At 50.6% G+C, this 21,752-nt stretch overlaps 1 protein-coding gene across 2 annotated transcripts in view; it reads right to left on the bottom strand.

The window, feature by feature from the left end:
* Window positions 1-1,123: 1,123 nt before the first annotated feature.
* LOC125947608 (uncharacterized) overlaps window positions 1,124-21,752 on the bottom strand; it is a 386,033-nt gene continuing 365,404 nt past the window's right edge. For both annotated transcript variants that reach the window (XM_049672748.1, XM_049672749.1), the window contains exon 2: window positions 1,124-2,713. In XM_049672748.1, coding sequence (XP_049528705.1) covers window positions 1,282-2,616 — 1,335 coding nt within the window. In that variant the 5' untranslated portion in view covers window positions 2,617-2,713 and the 3' untranslated portion in view covers window positions 1,124-1,281. The remainder of the gene's footprint in view (window positions 2,714-21,752) is intronic.

Here is a 21,752-nt window from a genome sequence, read left to right as displayed (position 1 = left end):
CCTTCTTCGTGATCTTGTTGAGGCGACGATAATCGACGCAGAAACGTAGGGTTCCATCCTTCTTCTTCACTAACACCACGGGGGACGCCCACGGACTCTTGGACGGCTGGATGATGTCGTCGCGTAGCATTTCGTCGACTTGGTGCCTTATGGCTTCACGTTCGCGCGCCGAAACTCGGTACGGGCTCTGACGGAGTGGGCGGACATTTTCGTCGGTGATGATGCGGTGCTTGGCGACAGGGGTTTGTCGAACTTTTGACGACGACGAGAAGCAGTCCTTGTATTGCAGGAGCAGAGCTTTTAGTTGTTCTTTCTTATGCCTGGGAAGGTTCTGATTGACGTCGAAAGTTGGCTCAGCTATTATAGTCGTCGTTGCAGGTGCACTGGAATCCGTGAAGGCGAAAGCACTGCTGGCTTGTACTATTTCGTCGATGTAGGCAACCGTGGTGCCTTTGTTAATGTGCTTGTATTCAGGGCTGAAGTTCGTGAGCATCACCCTTGCTTTCCCTGCACGTAGCTCAGCTATGCCTCTAGCGACGCAAATTTCACGGTCGAGCAGTAGGTGATGATCGCCCTCGATGATGCCCTCCATGTCTGCAGGCACTTCGGTACCGACGGAAATCATTACGCTGGAGCGAGGCGGAATGGTGACTTGTTCTTCAAGCACATTCAAGGCATGGTAACTTATGCTTGTATCCGGTGGTAGCGCGTTGTGCGTTGAAAGCGTTATCGACTTGGATCTTAAGTCGATGACTGCACCGTATTGGTTTAGAAAGTCCATGCCTAGGATGACATCCCTGGAGCAGTGCTGCAGGATTACGAAGCTCGCCGGGTAAGTGCGGTTGTTCACAGTGACTCGTGCTGTGCAGATTCCAGCCGGCGTTATTAGGTGGCCTCCCGCTGTACGGATATCGGGTCCTTGCCAGGCAGTCTTCACCTTCTTCAGTTTGGCGGCGAACGGGCCACTGAAGACGGAATAGTCGGCTCCAGTGTCGACGAGAGCAGTGACGTGATGACCATCGATTAGCACGTCTAAGTCGGTAGACCGTCGTCTGGCGTTGCGGTTAAGTCGTGGCGTCGGATCACGGCTGCGTCGGCTTGCTCCGCTGCTGCTACGTCGCGTCGGTAGGTCTTCTTTCGGCGGCGAAGTGTTGTCGTTAGGGCTCTTGCCAGGCGGTGTGCTGATACCTCGTCGTGGTGATTCGCGAATCTTCTTCGTCGGCGGCGGAGGATCTTCGGTATTGCGTCGTACAGCAACCGCACCTCCATCGGTTGCTGCCTTTAGTTTCCCGGGTAAGGACTGGGAGATCGGCCCCGAGTGGGACCGGTGTACTGACGGCGATGGGGCGAGATGTAGCGGCCTGGTGACGGCGAGCGTGAGGGTCGTCGTGGTTGCCACTGAGCTCCGGCGAGGTAGTCGGCGATGTCACGTGGTCGCTCGCCAAGCTGTGGACGTGGCGCGTTGACGGCGAACCCTCGTAGGCCCATCTCGCGGTATGGGCATCGGCGGTAGACATGACCGGCTTCCCCGCAGTGATAGCAGAGCGGGCGGTGGTCGGGGGCGCGCCAAATGTCCGTCTTCCTCTGGTAGCTGCGCTGGGCGACGGGCGGGCGTGCTGGCGGCGGCGGTGGTGGACGTCGGAACTGCGGCGTTACGGGGCCCTGGCGCGAACGCGGAGGGGGGCCTTGACGACGGGTGACGGCGGCGTATGTCAGCGCTTCCGGCTCGGGTTGCGGCGATTCGGGAAGTCCTAGCGATTGCTGGATTTCCTCCCGCACGATATCGGCGATGGAAGCAACTTGAGGCTGCGACGACGGTAGCAACTTCTGCAACTCTTCGCGTACTATCGCCCTGATGATGTCTCGTAGGTCGTGGGGGAGTCCTTGGACTTCGGCGTAATGTGGCGTCGAACGGCGATTGTATTGCCGGTTGCGCATGTCCAGTGCTTTCTCGATTGTCGTAGCCTCCGAGAGAAAGTCTTGGACTGTCGTTGGTGGATTCCGCACCAGTCCGGCGAATAGCTCCTGCTTAACTCCCCGCATGAGCAAGCGAACTTTCTTGTCTTCTGGCATAGCGGGGTCGGCGTGCCGGAATAATCGAGTCATTTCTTCAGTGTACATACCGATGCTCTCATTCGGGAGCTGTACACGGTTTTCCAACAAGGCTGCAGCTCTTTCTTTACGGACGACGCTCGTGAAGGTGTCCAGGAATGCGGCTCTGAAGAGGTCCCAAGTTGTTAGTGCACGCTCCCTATTCTCGAACCAGGTTCTGGCGCCGTCTTCAAGCGAGAAATAAACATGGCGCAGCTTGTCGTCGTCGCTCCATTTGTTGAACGTCGCGGTCCTCTCATATGTCTCCAGCCAGGTTTCAGGGTCTTCAGCCGATGATCCACGAAAAGTCGGTGGCTCCCGAGGTTGCTGCAGCAGGATGGGGGACGCTGGTGCTGCCATTCTGGTCGTTGACTTGGCTTTGATTGCAGTGGTCTTTTCGGGAAGAAGTCCGAACTCCGGCACAAGTCCTTGCTGCCTACGGCTAGCTCGCTGGTCCTTGGCGACGTTGGTCTCGTCCTCCGGTTTCGGGCTTGGGTCGCGGCTTTGCGGGGGCGTTCGCTGCATGAACGCACTAGCACCTCCACCAGATGTCACGTAGTAGTGACGGTAAAGAAAACAGTCGCAAAACTGTATGACGAAACTGGTTGTTTATTGGGCGAACCTGTGCCGTCTTTATTCTATGCTGTGCCCACAAAAGCAAGCTACACTCAAAGCACAACGATAGCGGCGAACACAGTCGGCGATCGTCGAAAATCTGATCAGCGGCGAAACGCGTCGGCTTTTATACCTGAGTCATCGAAGGTTCTAGATTAATCCCTGATGCCCGCGTGTCTTCCAGAAAGTTCTCGACAATTCGCGTCGGTCACACAATCAGATAACATAAGCGTCTGTGAAAACAGGCAACGTAAAGAAGCATCGATAACGTTCTAGAAACCTCCGACACAGGCGCGTCCTGCGCCGAGCGATAACGTTTAACATTTGTTAGCCGGTGGAAAGCGGCCACCGGTGAAAGATAAACATGTATACGTGTCAATATAGACACTGTGATTTTAAAAGCCGAACTGTGCATGATTATTTTGTTGAAATGGTTGTGAAAGTACGTGATGTGTACAAAACGACTGTCATGAATATGTGATATCAATGTTGGATGCTTTAGCACATATAAAACGAGTGTGATGTGACAAACTCCTGTTCAGGCTTGTAGCCAAGCTGGAAATAAAGGAAAAAAAAAAGGCTGTATGGCTGAGTGGTTACGGCGCTCGCTTCGGGATCTTGCGTACGCGGGTTCGAAACCCGCTCTGGCTACATTTTTTGTTTAATCACGCTTTTCCCTTTTTTTTCTCTCACAGTTCACCAGCGCGGTCGCGTGAACCCCGGCGCCATGGCGGCAGCCGTGGTGCCGGGCGCCGACGCGAAGCGGCGCTCGTTGGGGTGTTGCCAAAGAAAATATCTACGATAATTCTAGGGGAAGCTCTTTGTTGTTTGAAGCCAGGACGGGAGTATTGCGGACTAAGATGTACCGAGTCAAGTACCAAGGTATAGACACGTTGTGCTGTGCGTGTGGAGAAGAAGAGGAAACGGCTGAACACCTCATACTTTTCTGTAAGGGGCTTAACCATACAGTGCAAGGCAACGGGGCTGATTTTTCAAAGCATTGGGGTTTAGGGACAGTGAAGGCAAAATAGACTTTAAGCGGGTAGAAATAACCAATTAAAGAGAAACTGAGACGTCCACCCAAATGTAGCAATTCGCTACTATGGAAACCCAACCGGGTTCCTCGAAAGAAAACCTCGCAGTTGAAGAAAAATTCGTCCTGGTCCGGGACTCGAACCCGGGACCACCGCCTTTCCGGGGCAGCCGCTCTACCATCTGAGCTAACCAGGCGGCTAGCAGATGGCAGGGCGAAGTCGAATTTGTCGACAACTCGAAGCAAAGGCAAGTATATGATGTAATAGTTCAGCGGAAATCCGCTAGGTGGAGATAAGTAATTAAAGAGAAACTGAGACGTCCACCCAAATGTAGCAATTCGCTACTATGGAAACCCAACCGGGTTCCTCGAAAGAAAACCTCGCAGTTGAAGAAAAATTCGTCCTGGTCCGGGACTCGAACCCGGGACCACCGCCTTTCCGGGGCAGCCGCTCTACCATCTGAGCTAACCAGGCGGCTAGCAGATGGCAGGGCGAAGTCGAATTTGTCGACAACTCGAAGCAAAGGCAAGTATATGATGTAATAGTTCAGCGGAAATCCGCTAGGTGGAGATAAGTAATTAAAGAGAAACTGAGACGTCCACCCAAATGTAGCAATTCGCTACTATGGAAACCCAACCGGGTTCCTCGAAAGAAAACCTCGCAGTTGAAGAAAAATTCGTCCTGGTCCGGGACTCGAACCCGGGACCACCGCCTTTCCGGGGCAGCCGCTCTACCATCTGAGCTAACCAGGCGGCTAGCAGATGGCAGGGCGAAGTCGAATTTGTCGACAACTCGAAGCAAAGGCAAGTATATGATGTAATAGTTCAGCGGAAATCCGCTAGGTGGAGATAAGTAATTAAAGAGAAACTGAGACGTCCACCCAAATGTAGCAATTCGCTACTATGGAAACCCAACCGGGTTCCTCGAAAGAAAACCTCGCAGTTGAAGAAAAATTCGTCCTGGTCCGGGACTCGAACCCGGGACCACCGCCTTTCCGGGGCAGCCGCTCTACCATCTGAGCTAACCAGGCGGCTAGCAGATGGCAGGGCGAAGTCGAATTTGTCGACAACTCGAAGCAAAGGCAAGTATATGATGTAATAGTTCAGCGGAAATCCGCTAGGTGGAGATAAGTAATTAAAGAGAAACTGAGACATTCTATTGCTACATTTGGGTGGACGTCTCAGTTTCTCTTTAATTACTTATCTCCACCTAGCGGATTTCCGCTGAACTATTACATCATATACTTGCCTTTGCTTCGAGTTGTCGACAAATTCGACTTCGCCCTGCCATCTGCTAGCCGCCTGGTTAGCTCAGATGGTAGAGCGGCTGCCCCGGAAAGGCGGTGGTCCCGGGTTCGAGTCCCGGACCAGGACGAATTTTTCTTCAACTGCGAGGTTTTCTTTCGAGGAACCCGGTTGGGTTTCCATAGTAGCGAATTGCTACATTTGGGTGGACGTCTCAGTTTCTCTTTAATTACTTATCTCCACCTAGCGGATTTCCGCTGAACTATTACATCATATACTTGCCTTTGCTTCGAGTTGTCGACAAATTCGACTTCGCCCTGCCATCTGCTAGCCGCCTGGTTAGCTCAGATGGTAGAGCGGCTGCCCCGGAAAGGCGGTGGTCCCGGGTTCGAGTCCCGGACCAGGACGAATTTTTCTTCAACTGCGAGGTTTTCTTTCGAGGAACCCGGTTGGGTTTCCATAGTAGCGAATTGCTACATTTGGGTGGACGTCTCAGTTTCTCTTTAATTACTTATCTCCACCTAGCGGATTTCCGCTGAACTATTACATCATATACTTGCCTTTGCTTCGAGTTGTCGACAAATTCGACTTCGCCCTGCCATCTGCTAGCCGCCTGGTTAGCTCAGATGGTAGAGCGGCTGCCCCGGAAAGGCGGTGGTCCCGGGTTCGAGTCCCGGACCAGGACGAATTTTTCTTCAACTGCGAGGTTTTCTTTCGAGGAACCCGGTTGGGTTTCCATAGTAGCGAATTGCTACATTTGGGTGGACGTCTCAGTTTCTCTTTAATTACTTATCTCCACCTAGCGGATTTCCGCTGAACTATTACATCAGAAATAACCAAGCAGAGGTTATCTGATTGGTGGATAAAATTAAGGCAGGGGTGAAATTTCACCCACCACAAAGTACAAATTATGTTAATGGTCATGGCTAGGTGGCGTATGCCACCGCCCGATTTAAAGGGTTCAGCCTCATCCATCCATCCATCCATCCATCGGAGCGCAGCGTAGCAACACCACAAATAAAAAAATACTGCTCCAGTCAGGTAGACTGCTCCCTCCCTGATAGTGAGATTATATTTGGATCATCAAAACAGTGATGCGTTTATAATACCACCGATCCCAACAGCAGGCTAAGTCACCACCAGCCCAGCGTTTTCTCCGTCAACGGCTCCTCCGTTCCAACGGCGGCGGCTCGAAACATGGTACGCGCGAGCGGCGCAGCGTGGCGCCAGTGGTCAAACGCTGTACCTACTAGCAAATGGAAATACGCGGCCGGGTCTTCAATTTATTGCGTCCTCGCAATACTCTGTGACGTAGTCTTCCAGGCATCGCGGCGGTTTCTTTCGACGTGGTTGTTCGTACTTCTTTATGGCACTCGTACGTCGTGGATCTGTGGCAACTCCATCTCTTGAAATTATGTACCCAAGGAAGCTGATAGAGTCAGCAGCGAAAGTGCACTTCCTAAAGTCCACTCGTAGGTTAAGATCTGTCAGAGTCTTCAGAACATCGTTCACAGTTCGGATGTGTTGCTCAGTGTCGTTGGTAAAGATGCATATATCGTCCATGTACACAATGACGTGTCCGCTGTCGATGAGCGGTTGCAGGCCTTCGTTCATGATGCTCTGCATGGTTGACGGCGCTGTGCACAAGCCGAAAATCATGCGTGTCGGCTCATAGTGTCCGTCTTCGGTCACAAATGCTGCTTTCTCGATGTCGCTTTCGCGTATTGCGACATTGAGAAATGCTTTCTTCACGTCAAGTTTCGAGAAAAGTCGCGATCCTGACACTTTGCGGAGTAGTGTGTCGATTCTTGGCATTGGGTAGGCCCGTTTCACAGTTTTCGCATTCAGAAAACGGTAGTCGACGCACATTCTTTTCGGTGTCGATTCGTGGTGGTGTGGCTGGTCCACAACAATCGATATCACAGGTGAGGCGTATGCTGACCTCGACTTGTGGATGATGCCCTTTTTCAGCCAGTCTTCGGTTTCTTCCCTTATGAACTTTCTGTTCACATCACTCGTCGTATATGGTTGCATACGAACTGGTTTCTCGTCGTTGAGGTCAATCGTGTGCTCGGCATGCGTGCATAGACCTAGTTCGTTGCCGGGATTTGTAAAAACATTTATGTTTGCATTCAGCACTGACCTCATCCTTTCTTAATAAAACTTGTTGTTGGGCTAGTTGGTACATTCTTCATACAACGATAGGACGCAACACATCCTTTCTGTTTCATCCGTGGTGAAGTCTGCCGGTTGCACTTGTGAAATCGCACGTCGCACTACCTCCGGTGAAGGAAGCTTGGGACTCCCTTGCTTGTGCCAACTGTTCGCGGTGACTGTTCCGCACACTGCTGTAGCATCTTCTTCGTTTTGATTTTTAAGCAGAGGTTGTTGTGGGATGTCGTTTTTCTCGCGTTGCATTTTGGCGCTTCTTGTGAGCCGTTTTTCGCTATCCATTCAAGCGTATGTGTTCCGTTCGTGTATCGCTCAATGTAATCAAATGTGATGCACTGTCGCCAGTCAGTTCCTATGACGGCGTCGTGTGGCAAGTCGTTGACCACTTTTACATCGACGGTTGCACTTGCGTTCTCGATGGCGATGTGCCCTGGTGTTGCTCCGACGGGAGCTGTTGAGTCTACCGAATGGACGGTCCCTTGAGTATGCACTCCGTGTCTGGCACAACATCGAAGTTATGCTGTTCTGCAAACGCTGACGATATTAGAGTCGCTGTTGATCCCGTGTCCCATAGCGCTAGCGTCTCTACGCCATTGATCTTCGTGGGTACGAGGATTACGTTATCCTCCGAGCGCGCCGTCACGATGCGGTTGGTGCGCTGCTCTCGTGCTGCTCGCTCTTCCTTTCGTCGCGCGGCGGCTACCTTCTCCTCCTCAGTTCGTGTGTCGGGTCTCGGGCAATCCTTCGCGCGGTGGCCCCATTGCAGGCAGCGAGCGCAAATGTCCGCGGGAAGTCTCGTGGGCTTGCCTTGACTTGCTTGTGGCTCGTTCCGCGGGGATGTCTTCGCGTGTGTGCCGTCGCTTCTCGTCGAAGCCATGCGCCTGTCGAATTGTCGTGCGTAGTTGATGAATTCCGACACGCTCCCTTTCCTCAGGTCGTGGAAAGCCGCGAGCACGGGCCTTGCACTTTCCAAGCGCACGCCCTGAATTAACCAGTCCACGATGTCGTCGTCACTTAGTGCGTACTTGCCGCGTTTTATGCGTTGCAGTCGGCAATACATGTAGTCGGTGATGGTTTCGTCTTCCTTCTGTCGCCGTGCGTTCACGTTCTCCACCCATTCGCACAACAGTGGTTGCTTGTCAAACTCCTTTCGTAGTGCCGCTACCCAAGTCGTCCAACTCTTGAGGCTTACGCCGTCTGTGCGATGCCAAGCTGCTGCGCGTCCACGAAGTCTGGATATTCCGGCGTTTAGCATAGCCATGTCGTTCCATGAACATCTCTCACGCATGCTCTCCACTGAAGTGATCCATTCGCCTACGCTCTCGTCTGTTCCGGAGAACGTTGGGAGAGTTGCTGTGAGGTCGGGCATTGTAGTGATCTGGAATGTAGCATTTTCGTTGGCCTGTCGTGTAGCGTCGTTGCCGTTTACCGTGTTTGCTGGGTTGCCTTGCGATTCCATTTGTCGTTCCAACAGTCGCGCCATCATTTGCATCGTCGTCGCGAGCTCGTGAGCTCCGTTGTGCCGTCCGCGTTTACACTTCGTGCTGTGGTGGGCGTTTCGGGGAAAAATCTGCTTCGTTGCGCGTCTCCGCGTGGCTCGTCACTCCCGTACTCATCGTTGAGTGTTGAGTGCTTCGCTTCGCCGTCTCGATCCGCCATGGTGGTTGTTCGGTCGTTGCACGCTGTACTTCGTTTCGGTAATGGGACGTCGTTCGCCGACACCGTGGAGGCCAGGGACGTAACGATTCGCTTTGGTCCCGCGTCGTTGACCTCGTTCAGCTTTGTTCTCACACCGTCGTTGCTTCAGCCGTGCTGCGTGCTCGTTTGTGCCGCCATGTCACTTGCCATTTCCGTCGTTGTTCGCTCGCGTTGAATCTTGCATGTTTTACAGTTGCTTGTCCGCGTTGGTATACTTAACGAATCCTCGTCGCCATGTCAGGGGTTGACGCATATGATGGCACGATCGATGACTAAAAACAACTTGATTTATTAACGATGCATTCAGATTACATGATCCGCATCTCGGCGGCCGCGTCTTCACGCCTCGAACGCTCGTCGTCACGTGATCTCTTCCTTCCCGCCCCGCCTCGCACGGCAGTCGCACGAGGTATTTCTCCCGCTTGCCGATAGGTGCCGCTAGTCCCTCAGCTAACTACAGAATGGGTTCAGGCCAGGCAGACGCTTAGAAGACAATATGTTTGTACTAACTCAGTGCATAGAGATTTCAGTAGCTCAGAAAAGACCTTTATGGATATCATTTCTAGATATTAAAGGAGCTTATGACAACGTAGACAGGGAATTGTTGTGGGATATTCTTCAATACGAAGGCATAGATGACGATTTCGTGGAGCTGCTGAGGGAGATACATGTATATCGAGACAACCAAGTACAAGTGGCATGGGAAGGCCGAAGAGTAAATGAAATGGTGGGAATTCACCAAGGATTGAAACAAGGATGCCCCCTGTCACCATTGTTGTTCACGCTTTACGTCAAGGGCATAGAAAGACGACTGGAAAACAGCGAATTAGGTTTTGATTTATCCTACATGCGTAATGGACAAATGGTGCAACAGAAGGTCCCTGGACTGATGTACGCAGACGACATTGTGCTACTAGCGGACAATAAAAAAGATTTACAGATACTTGCGAATATCTGTGGGAACGCAGCGACAAATCTAGGCCTTAAGTGCACTCACCTGCACTCACACTCACTGGCTCTCACTCGCACTCACCTGCACTCACACTCAGTGGTACTCACTCACACTAGGCCTCTATCACAGAGAAATCAGGGATTATGATCTTTAATGAACACACGAGTAACTTCGTGGTGTCAATTCAACAGCAAGTAATACCCATAGTGAAGCAATATAAGTACCTCGGCGTACACATAAACGAAGGAAAGAATTACTCAAGCAACCACCAAGATAATGTGAAAATAAAGGGGAAGCGGAATGCAGCAATAATGAAACACAGAGCACTGTGGGGCCACAATAAGTATGAGGTGGTGCGTGGAATCTGGAAAGGGGTAATGGTGCCAGCGCTAACATTCGCAAATGCCATTATATGCTTAAAATCGGATATATTGGCGGGTTTGGAAGTTAACCAAAGATCAGTAGGCCGGTTGGCTTTGGGAACACACGGTAATACGACAAATGAGGCAGTGCATGGTGACATGGGTTGGGCCTCTTTTGAAGTCAGAGAAGCACAAAGCAAAATTAGTTTTGAAGAAAGGCTCAGGAACATGGATGAAAATAAATGGGCGGCTAAAGTGCACAAGTATCTCTACATGAAAAGCGTGGACACAGAATGGAGGAAGAGGTCAAGGAAGTTGGCAACCAAGTACAGGATAATCTAAACTGTAAATATACAACCAGGGGTCATCAGAAAGAAAGTGAGAGAAATAGAGACCGTGAATTGGATGCAAAGAATGGAAACGAAAAGGACAATGGAGATTTACAAGAATGAGAAGAAAGAAATTAGAAGGGAAAATCTGTACGATAACACAAAGGGCAGTGCCTTGCTATTTGAGGCTCGAGCCGGTTGCCTAAGGACGAAAACATATCGGAACAAATATTCGGAACTAGATGAGACATGTGTATGCTGCAGTAAAGATCCAGAGACCACTCAGCACATCCTAATGGAATGCGACGGGATCCATCCAGCGAGAACCGTAGGTAACGTGCAACCCCAGAAGCGCTTGGGTTTAAAGTGGAAGGAAACATAAACAGATCAGCCGTAGAGATCAGCAAGAGACGATTAGAGTACTGGTGGAAAAAAAAGCAGGGAAAAGATGGATACGACCTGATCTCTTAAAATCATAGGCAGCGGTACAAGGTAAATTTTTGAAAAATAAAAATAATGAGAGGTATACAAAAATGCTAGATAAAGAACATGTATATTAAATCAAGCAGGCTAGGTGACTATTTGTCGCCGCCCCGTTTCAAAGGGGATGCCAATAAATCATCATCATCATCACAGTATATATTTAGGTGTCACTTTAACATACGCTCTCCGATGGGAAAGCCATATATGTTAACAAAGTAACCTCAAGTGGAAATCAATGTAGATGCTGAGCACTAAAGCGACTCTTCTTTCTGTGAAGACACCTTCGTCTTGCGCTACCAGATAAAATTTGCTGACCTACAAAATGCTTGTTTGAACATCGCTGGAGCACGCCAATATTGTTTGGTTTCTGTACACAAAAGAACTCATTGCAAGAATGGAAGGGGTGCAGAGGAAGGCAATAAGGTTCTGTTTTAATAAATACAAGTTAACGTATTCATTGACTGAATTATTAAAGAGAGCTGGTTTATTAACACTGCAAAGTAGAGCAAAACTAGCACGACTTAAGTTTTCGTTTCAATTTATTCATGATGACATAAACATTGACGTCAGCCCCAACCTCTCTCTGTCCATCTGTCTGTCATTGACATTAGACGTGTGCATGCTTGCCGCCCATGCTCGCTAAGCTCCCCTTCGTTCGGATTGAGCCAGGAGAGCGGGAAATAGAGGGAGAGATTGACTGTCCGTATACTTAGTCAACCACTTAACGTCGAAACAAACACAAAAGGCAGAAGAAAGTGGTATCTATCATTGCATCTTCGCTTTTTCTTCAAGTATGCGAGCGTGCCTGTCTGTTACTCTGTGCTAACTTGGCTAGTCCCTCTTCCGTTCTGCCTGTTTATATAAGGAGCCTGTACGTGTACGTTTAAGAGGGAAGCAGAAAGAAAATGAGGAGCCATTCTACCCTGTCACGGAGCGGCATATTTTTGAATGGTTTGGACGCTGATTAACGACACGCCTAATTACGGGCGTCAAAAACATGGGCTCCTGACTGTGCAGCGTATAATTTACTCGACATCGACACGCCGAATTACGGGCGTCAAAAGCGTCGTGGCCGCACGGGGTGCCATCTCGATTCGAGACGCCGATTAGGGACCCAGAAGTGTGCGTGTACGTCCGCGTGGTATGCCGGGCTCGACCTTGCCCCTTGGGAGAGAGGAGAATCTGCGCTTCTTCGTCCATGGTGAAAGGGGCGCGGCCAAGACTGTTGGGAGCTAGGAGCCGTGAGTTAGGAGAACTCTACATACCGGAAGTTTTCCTAGATAGGGAACTATAGGGAAAGGAGAGGCTATTTAAGCGCAAGTTTTGGGCCCTGTTGAGCAGTCTAGAAGCTGATCCTGCGGAGAAGTCAAGGAGCTGGCGCCGTCCAGTATCACCTGGGCCGCCTAGCCGCGTCGGAACTCCAAGTAACTAGCTGACGTACGAGACGTCAAACCAGCGTCTGCAACGAAGTCCTCGGTAGTCCGCCTCAAGTTAGCTCAACCTGCTTGAGGGAAGTCGTCGGATCTAGACTCCCGGGAAACCCAGCCCAGCAATTCGCATCCACCTCGACAAGATCGGACCGCCAGCCTTCTTCGGGAAAGCTCTGTGCACCGACTTCACGGTCTATGGACTTGCTACTGCTGCTGCCTGGCCAAGCGTATGGCACCATTGTTTTCTTTTGAACTTGATTTCCTTTGAACTTTGTTTAGTGATATACTGTTAAGTGCATTCTTGTGTATTTGATCCTCGCACTGTTTCATTTTTATATCTAGTGTCAATTGCTCGCATTTATTTGTCTTCATCCTTGTGTTATATTAAGTTCAAGTGCGTTAGTCTGTCTTGTGTTTTTTATTATTATTTTATTTTATTAATTTGTGTATATTTATCAGCCGATAAATATCTTGTTTTTTTGTTTACTCCCGACTCTGACTCTCTTCACTGTGTTCGCTTGAGTACGGAACGACCAACCAGCTTGTCTACCCCGTCGATCGACTTCGCGCCGACGACGAATCGGGGACAGCTGTGACACACCCTCTGAAGGCGGATGACCAGCGAAAGTGTAGCAAATCACACGGTATTAAGGGTCTTCACTCAGTGGAAGTCATGGCAAAATTTGCCGGTCATGATTTGGATATGTCTGCCATCAGTGCTCCAGCCCATACATATTCAGTGGCGTATTAAAGAAAATGTCGCAGTTTCGCCCGAAAGGCGAAGCTTCGATTGCGATAGCAAATTAGTAAATAGCTATACGAAGCAAGGATAGTAGTTAATTGGGCTGTATAAACTTGTAAACACTTGCCTGCTAACTAAATAGACAAGCATGGTGTCACGCGCGCGCAGGTAAACATGAGCGCATCTCGCTCGATGACCGCGGAAACTCGCTGTCAGAACGCTGGAGTAAGGAGACGCCGCTATTGACCCTTTTCGTGGAGCAGTTTGTTTTAGAGAAACGAGATGGCGCTCACGGCGGCGCGCCATACCTCTCCTCAGCGAACGCGCACGAAGACGAAACCATTACTACTGCTTCTGTGCGATCACCTGTCAGAAATGCAACCGAGTTTTCGCTAGCACACTGTGCTCCAATCATGCTAGATTTGTGCAGTAGTTGGCTGCAAAAATAGTTACTGGCATATAAAGGAATAGAATGAATCTATGTGGTCATGTTCGCGGACCGCTGCTGCTACTATCCGAACGTGTTACCGGCACTTCCGAGCTAGATGTACGGCTTTCCTAGAGGATACAGAAATTTGCTAATCCGCCAGCCTTGTATCGCTAACCTTCAAAGAAAGGGCTTCATCCCGAGAACGTCGGCAAGAGTGAGTACCACTCGTTAAACAATGACAAAGGGAGTAGCGCCGCTTCCTGTCATAGTAAGTTTCGCGCACGTTATCTATACACATCTGTCCCAAATGGCAGGAAAACTTACGCCCACTCTATCGCCGACATATCAAGAATAAGTGAATGGGCGCACTCTTGAATATATGCGCACTATACACACAATAAATGACGGACTACACCGATGGCTTGCGAATGGTCGAAGCTGAACGTTTCGTGACGGTCGACAACAGTAAGCGAGTTACTAGCTCTAATATATATTTGATACAAAGTGTTATAATGTACAGAACAGCTATGTTTCAAGCCTTGTGCGCAGCAAGAACAAATCTATCGGAACTGAGCACACCCGCGAGCGATTAGGCAGAAAATAATCAGATAGTGGCCGCACCGAGGAACTTCACTGAGTCAGAAACCGACAAGCCACTGCTTCAAAATATTTGCCGAATAATGAACAAAGAGGAAAACATACTAATCCTGACTGAATTCATGAGCGGAATGTTTGGATAGCTTGGAATACATATTTAGCCCCGCTTTTAGAACAAGCACCATATAAGCTGCTTACGCCGTACGGACATAGCTTAATAAGCTCCGAAAGCGCTTTTGCATGTTCTCTGAAGCTGTGATCAAAGCTTCGTGTCGTCCACCTAGTCACCGTCTACGATATCTCCGAAAACGGGTTTTCTAAGCCGCGCCGGCGTCATACCCGTCCATTGTAAACAAGGAGGCAACGGAGGCAGTTGAGGCAAGCAATGGACGCGTCACCACGTGATCAAACATGGCAGCGCCCACAGGATCGGCGCGAAAAGGGTCAATAGCCACGAGCGAATTGACCTTCGTGCCGCCTCTCGCTTCAAAGCGAACTAAACGTCGAAAACACAGCGCATACGAAGTTACCGGCTATAGTTGAATACTGCTCACGTCGCAAATCGCTTTGAAGAGGAGGCCCGCGCGGGCGCGCACTTTTTCCACGTCGCAGATCGCTTTCGAGATACGACACCCACGCGGCCGGCGCCGGAGCAAGACGACTCCCCCCCCCCCCCCCCCCCCCCCCGTGCCTGAGGCGCGACAGAAGCAGCGCGCTTCCGCCCCGCCTTTTCTCTCTCGCGCGCGAGATTGAGCAGCAAGTAGTGTCGGCTGACCCTCGCAAGCTTTCACTCGCACACGCAGCGTACCGCCGGCACGCGGTGACGATTTTACAGTGTTTGGACTTTATACGGAACGACGTCCACGACCACGGCAGAAGTTCGCTTGGAGTCTCCATATAATTGCTATCGCAATATATCCGCTCATTTCATTATACATTTTCTCACACATGCCTGAACCTTGGATTATTACGACCTTAGTGAGTGGTTTCTATCTTGGCGTGCACAATCTGCTAGCGCGATAAGTCATCACTGCGAGTAAGTTTGTATACACAACGTGCCTTCATTTTTCCGCAAGCAAGGTGAACCGATATCACCTCCGCTTATCGTTCAAGCACTCACCACGTTCACACTCACTTCCACTCAAAAGCACTCACTCATGTTCACACTCACCTGCACTCACACTCACGTTCACACTCACCGCTTCTTCTTTCTGGGGTTTTACGTGCCAAAACCAGTTCTGATTATGAGGCACGCCGTAGTGGAAGGCTCCGGATTAATTACACCCAGAAGCACTCACCACGTTCACACTCACATCACTCAGTCACGTTCACACTCAGCTCCACTCACAAAGCACCCAGTCACGTTCACACTCATCTCCACTCACTCACAGGCACTCACCACGTTCACACTCACTTCCACTCACACTCATTGGCTCTTACCTCCACTCACAATCACTGGCACTCACCTCCACTCACTGGCTCTCACCTCCACTCACACTCATTGGCAATCACCTCCACTCACGCTCAATGGCACTCACTGGCACTCACCTCCGCTCACTCACACTCACCTGCACTCACACTCACTGGCACTCACTCACACTCACCTGCACTCACACTCACTGGTATTGAATTGAATTGAATTTTATTCCGCAACAAGAAAAGTTACGAGGAGGATTCACTCACACTCGCACTCACCTGCACTCACACTCACTGGCACTCACTCGCACTTGCACTCACCTCCACTCACACTCGCAGGCACTCACTTGCACTCACCTGCACTCACACTCACTGGCTCTCACTCGCACTCACCTGCACTCACACTCAGTGGTACTCACTCACACTCGCACTCAGCTGCACTCACACTCACTGGCACTAACTCGCACTCGAAGTGCCAATGAGTGTGAGCGAAGCTGAGTGCGAGGGAGTGGCAGTAAGTGTGAGTGCATGTGAGTACGTGTGAGTGCTCTGAGTGTTAGTGGAAGTGAGTGTGAGTGAGTGACAGTGAGTGTGAGTGGAAGTGAGTGCGAGTGCATGTGAGTGTGAGTGGATGTGAGTGCGAGTGCGAGTAAGTGCCAGTGAGTGTCAATGGAGGTGAGTGCGAGTCCGAGGGAGTGCCAGTGAGTGTGAGTGGAGGTGAGTGCGAGTGAGTTCCAGTGAGTGTGAGTGCAGGTGAGTGCGAGTGAGTACCAGTGATTGTGAGTGGAGGGGAGTATGAGTGAGTGCCTGTGAGTGCGAGTGCAGGTGAGTACAAGTGAGTGCCAGTGAGTGTGACTGCAGGTGAGTGCGAGTACGAGTGAGTGCCAGTGAGTGTCTGTGGAGGTGAGTGCGAGTGAATGCCAGTGAAGTGTGAATTAAGGTGTGTGCGAGTGCACGTGAGTGCCAGTGAGTGTGAGTGCAGGTGAGTGCGAGTGAGTGTGAATGAAGGTGATTGCGAGTAGAGGTGAGTGCGAGTGCCAGTGAGTGTAAGTGGAGGTGAGTACGAGTAAGTTCCAGTGAGTGTGAGTGGACGTGTGTGCGAGTGAGTGTCAGTGAGTGTGAGTGCGAGTGAGTGTCAGTGGAGGTGAGTGCGAGTGAGTGCCAGTGAGTGTGAGTGGGAGTGCGAGTACGTGTGAGTGCCAGTGAGCGTCTGTGGAGGTGAGTGCGAGTGATGCCAGTGAAGTGTGAATGGAGGTGAGTGCGCGTGTGTGCCATTGAGTGTGACTGCAGGTGAGTGCGAGTGCAGGTGAGTGCCAGTGAATGTGAGTGCAGGTGAATGTGAGTGCAGGTGAAGGTCAAGCACGCGCTTGACGCCGTGCTTGTCTATTTAGTTAGTAGGCGAATGTTTACAAGTTTATACGGCCCATTAAACTACTATTCTTGCTTCGTATATCTCTCTACTAGTTTGCTATCGCAATCGAAGCTTCGCCTTTTGGGCGAAACTGCAATATTTTCTTTAATACGCCAAGGAATATATGTGGGCTGGAGCGCTGATGTCAGACATATCGAAATCATGACCGGCAAAATTTGCCATGACTTCCACTGAGTGAAGACGTTTAATACCGTGTGATGTGCTACACTTTCGATGGTCATCCGCCTTCAGAGGGTGGAATTGCTCCTCATTTTCTTCCTGCTTCCCTCTTAAATGTACACGTACAGGCTCCTTATATGAACAGGCAGAGCGGAAGGGGACTAGCCAAGTTAGCACAGAGTAACAGACACGCACGCTCGCATACACGGAGAAAAAGCGAAGATGCAATGATAGATACCGCTTTGTTCTCCCTTTTGTGTTTGTTTCGGCGTTACGTGGTTGACTAAGTATACGGTGTTGTGCCATAGCACCTGCCATCATCGCCACCCCTTCCCTCTCGGTCCTGCCGACTAGTCGCCAACGGGACGCGGCGACACAATGCGACGCGGGTGCTTCAGCAACCGCCCCGTATGGATCCTGTCAACGAGTCGCCAAGGGGACGCGACGGCACAATACGGCGCGGGGGGACCTCGGCAACTGCCCCGTCTGTGTCCTGCCGACGTGCAAGCAGCCCCGGCCATCATCGCCACCCGTCCCTCGGGGTCCTGTCGACGAGTCGCTAGGGGGACGCGACGACACAATGCGACGCGAGTGACGTCAGCAACCGTCCCGTCTTCCTCCTGTCGACGAGGAGCCGCCGCCAAGGGGATTTAAGGAAGAACCGGCCCATTGTTAAGCCAGAGAGTCGCCACCGGCCGCCCCGTCGGTCTGGTGCGCTCTTACCAGCTCTTACTGCTTGGACTAGCTATCACCAGCTAAGGGCAGCTATTACCAGCTATTACCTGCTATATCTGTACATATTTATACATATTGTATAAAGCTTTCGTCTCCTCTTCGCCTGCTTTAAGACTCCGTCTCTCGTCCCGGACCCCGAGTCGCAACAGTGGTGGCAGCGGTGGGATTGGCGAAGCAGTATCTGAACAGCGGATGGCAAGCTGCGAGATACGAGGACCGAAGACGCCTGCTACACCGCTCGATGGCAGCTACCAGATCGACCGGCATCAACCACTTTGGCTGGGTGAGTGCCCGATGTTTGCTTTTCATGTCGCCAGACCTCTCTAGCATAGGCAGATGTTAGGAGAGTGTTTTGTTTTGGCAGACTATGATTTATGCATTTACCTTCTTAAACAGTGGACTCTAGTTTAAAGTAAGGTAAATTTTGTGGGCAAGCAACACGAGGAACGAGATCGCGATGGAGGAATTCCAAGTTCAGGACCTCATTCAAATTTGCGAGGAGTTGGGCATTCCCGCCGGCTCCGAAAAAGCAAGGAAAGCGATTCTCGACGTGATGCGAGCAGAGGACGTGACGACCGAGGAAGCCGAAGAGGCTTGGGAGATGATTGTTGAACGAAAGCTGGAGACAAAAGAACGCGAGAGACGTGAGAGGCGCGATCTAGAAGCGAAAGAGCACGGAAGTCCCGAGGTAAAGGCAAGGCGAGAGAGCCGTCGACAGAATCAAACATGGATATGGCGCACAGCACAATATCATCTCCACACTTTCAGGGCGGGCGAGAATATGGTTAAATTTCTTGCTGATTTTGAAAAAGTGTGCGAAGGAGAAGGTGTCAACCGGGACCTCTGGTCCGAGCGGTTGATCCTGCTGCTCCCTTGTAGTCTCGCGTGCGTTTTGGAAAGCCTGCTTGATGAGGAGAAGTGGGACTACGATGAAGCTAAGAAGGCTTGGTTGAGTCATTTTGATGCTGTAAGTCAGGCCGACTGCCAGGACCAATTTGATAGCCACAATGCCGAGACTGTCGAGGAGAGACCGCGTATTTAGATGGCTACTAGCTCAGTACGCCAGGGAAATGCTATGGTGCCATTGTTGCACACGCTTATCGACCAGCGGGAACACATTGTTGTGTCGCCGTCTAAAGAAGCCGCTTTGGAAATTGTGGCCGACGACGAAGGCCAGAAAGAAATTCTGCGCCCTTTTGATGACAGCGATACACTCAGGCTAGTCAAGGAGAGACCGCAGGGCAAGCCGGCTAGCTCAGATGGCGTCGGATGCAGTTGTGTTCTGTTAGAAGTACTGACATCTAGCGACGACCGCGAGGCTAGCTTGGTTTTTCCGCCCGGAGCTATGTCGTTGCGACAGTGCCGAGACCGCGAGCTTTGCGAGCCGCGCCGAGGGCAAACGACGAAGGCGCAAGCCGAGAAAGTCGGGCGGCTGTACGAGCCAGGTCAAGCGCGCTAACCGCCAACACGTTAGGAAAACGTGGAGGAATGTAGCGAAGCGCCGCGTGCGCTTGTTACCATGGCCGCTTCCTTCCTGGAGAAAAGAACGGCCTAGCGGACAAAGGGACAGCGCGCAGGCGGGCCCGTGGATGCGCCGCTCCCCGAGTGTTTGGAGGCAGTAGTGTGAATGTCACGGCTACTATAGGTACTTCGTGCAAATACGCTTTCTTCTGGTGTCGCGAGTGGACAACTCGTAGACCCGAGAATCTTCCGACCGGCTCGAGCGCGTCTCAAAGGGTGTGGTTGTGAGCACCAAGTGATTGTGAACGTGCCATGGTAGTTTGAAAGCCCATTCTGTTAATTGTACTTTTAGTAATCATTTTGTTTTGGTGTGTTTTGTTGCGATGAAATTCAGTAGCGTGTTCAGCGTGAAAAGGGTGAATATGCCAAGAACAGCGCATCGTTTTATGCTCTGGTTCCTTTTTTTCACGACACACCGACATTTTTTTTTAGTTTGTTAGTCATTTCACTGAGACCTGCGCATTGCTGAACGCTCAAGTAGAGAAAGCGTCAGTGTTTTCACGTTTTGTTGTTTTTACGTTTACCTAGGCTAGACAAAGCCTAAATGCGTAATTTTTATTGTGATTTGTTTTGTATTGTTCGCATTAGTTAGTGTCAGTGTTCACCTTTGCTTTCATGTCGTTAGTGTGAGCTGTAGTATTTGTTTTTTTTTGTATTTTTTTAACACGAAAGTGTTTTATGCCGGGGTCCACCAAGACTTCACTGACGTATTTCCGTCACGGAAATACGTCATAGAATATAACATAACAATACATAACATATAACAAATACGTCATAGAACATAATACAAAGAAAGAAACCAGAAGAAAAAGTTCCACAAACATGCAAAATTTGGAAATCGAACCCACGACCTCTCGGTCCGCGACGATAGATCGCCGAGCGCTTAACCCATTGCGCCACAAACACATTTGCAGAGAGCTACACAGACGCGCCTTATATATCTAACACTCCTCCGTGTACCCGCGCTCTTGCTCGGGGCGGTGCCGCCGCCTACGAGCAGAAAAGAGAAGTACTGCATTATGACACTAACGCGCACCGACAGTGAACGCTTCGGTGGTCTCAGCACTACGACGCCTCGATGCCAGCATTCGAAGGGACGCTGGCATCAAGAAGCACTACCAACGCCACCTAGGTGGCGTTCACCGTACTCAGCACAGCGGAGCGTGGCCTCCGCAATTAGCTCTGAAAATGTTTCTGAAGTTGATCGCGGAGGCTGCAATTACGACGCGCTGTACGCGCTGATTTGACTCGGTGACGATTCAGTTACGTGCTTTGTCTTGCGTGTTGTATTAGTGTGTCAGTTACGTGCTTCGTCTTTCGCGTTGTGCTAGCGTGTGCAGCGTAGTGCAGCTTCCATATGCACGACGGTTGCTCATGGTCATCGACGTTGGTAGTCGTGATGGAGGAGACGTGCCACCAGGCGTCAGCGTGGGTGCATCAACGCCTAAGGGCGCTTTAGCCACAAAACACCAATAGACATTATATATCAATGTGCAATAAACATTACACTACTTCTGTGAAGACACGTTTCACTTTCGTGTTCTATACCGATTCCTATATAAGAGGGATCAACCACATTTTTTGTTAGGACTGCTTCTGTGCTTCAAAAATGTGGTACTCGTTTCGCCGAGTGCATTTAGACGGCACTAAGCGGCGGGCTTTTTCGGTTGGCTCTTGCCGTTATCGGATTTCGTTCCGTATTTCCTCGAAGTGGCGCCCAACTGCATAGATTAGCTACGCTTGGCCTTCACGCCACGGCTTTCGGGGGCAAAATTAAGTCATTTTCGGCAACCTTGATTTGCCAACCTGCTTGCATTACGGTTAAGAATCGCTTACAAAGCAATTCTGATTTGATTATAACCATTACGTATTGACAATTAAAGATAAAAACGAAAAGGTCCGTATTTCGAATTCACTCTCCGATACGTGTCTCGTGTTGTTCGGGAATTTTTTGTTGTTGTTTTGTTTTGTTTTGTTTGCGTAGCCAGATCTAGGAAAATGCTTTGTTCGATGATTTTGGTCTGGCGGTTTGGGGAGCATTCGGAGGGTGCTTGCTTTGGCCGGAGTGGTTTGGCGTTGTTGATTCTTGGTCGTTCCAGTGGACATTATCAGAACCGAGCAGCAGAAAAGACCACCGGTGGGAAAAGCGGCACAGCCGATACCTCCAGACCATCCTAGACGTCGCTCAACCGGCGCATCCAATCTTCCGAGCTGCGTCGGACAGCTCGACCTCTGGATGCATTGTCTGGCGGCGGGGGTGCTGTTGCGCCATAGCACCTGCCATCATCGCCACCCGTCCCTCTCGGTCCT

Source organism: Dermacentor silvarum, chromosome 8, assembly GCF_013339745.2.
Source record: "Dermacentor silvarum isolate Dsil-2018 chromosome 8, BIME_Dsil_1.4, whole genome shotgun sequence".
Lineage (NCBI taxonomy): Eukaryota > Metazoa > Arthropoda > Arachnida > Ixodida > Ixodidae > Dermacentor > Dermacentor silvarum.
Note: the sequence above shows the minus strand (reverse complement) of the source record. Positions and strands in the feature narration are given on the sequence as shown.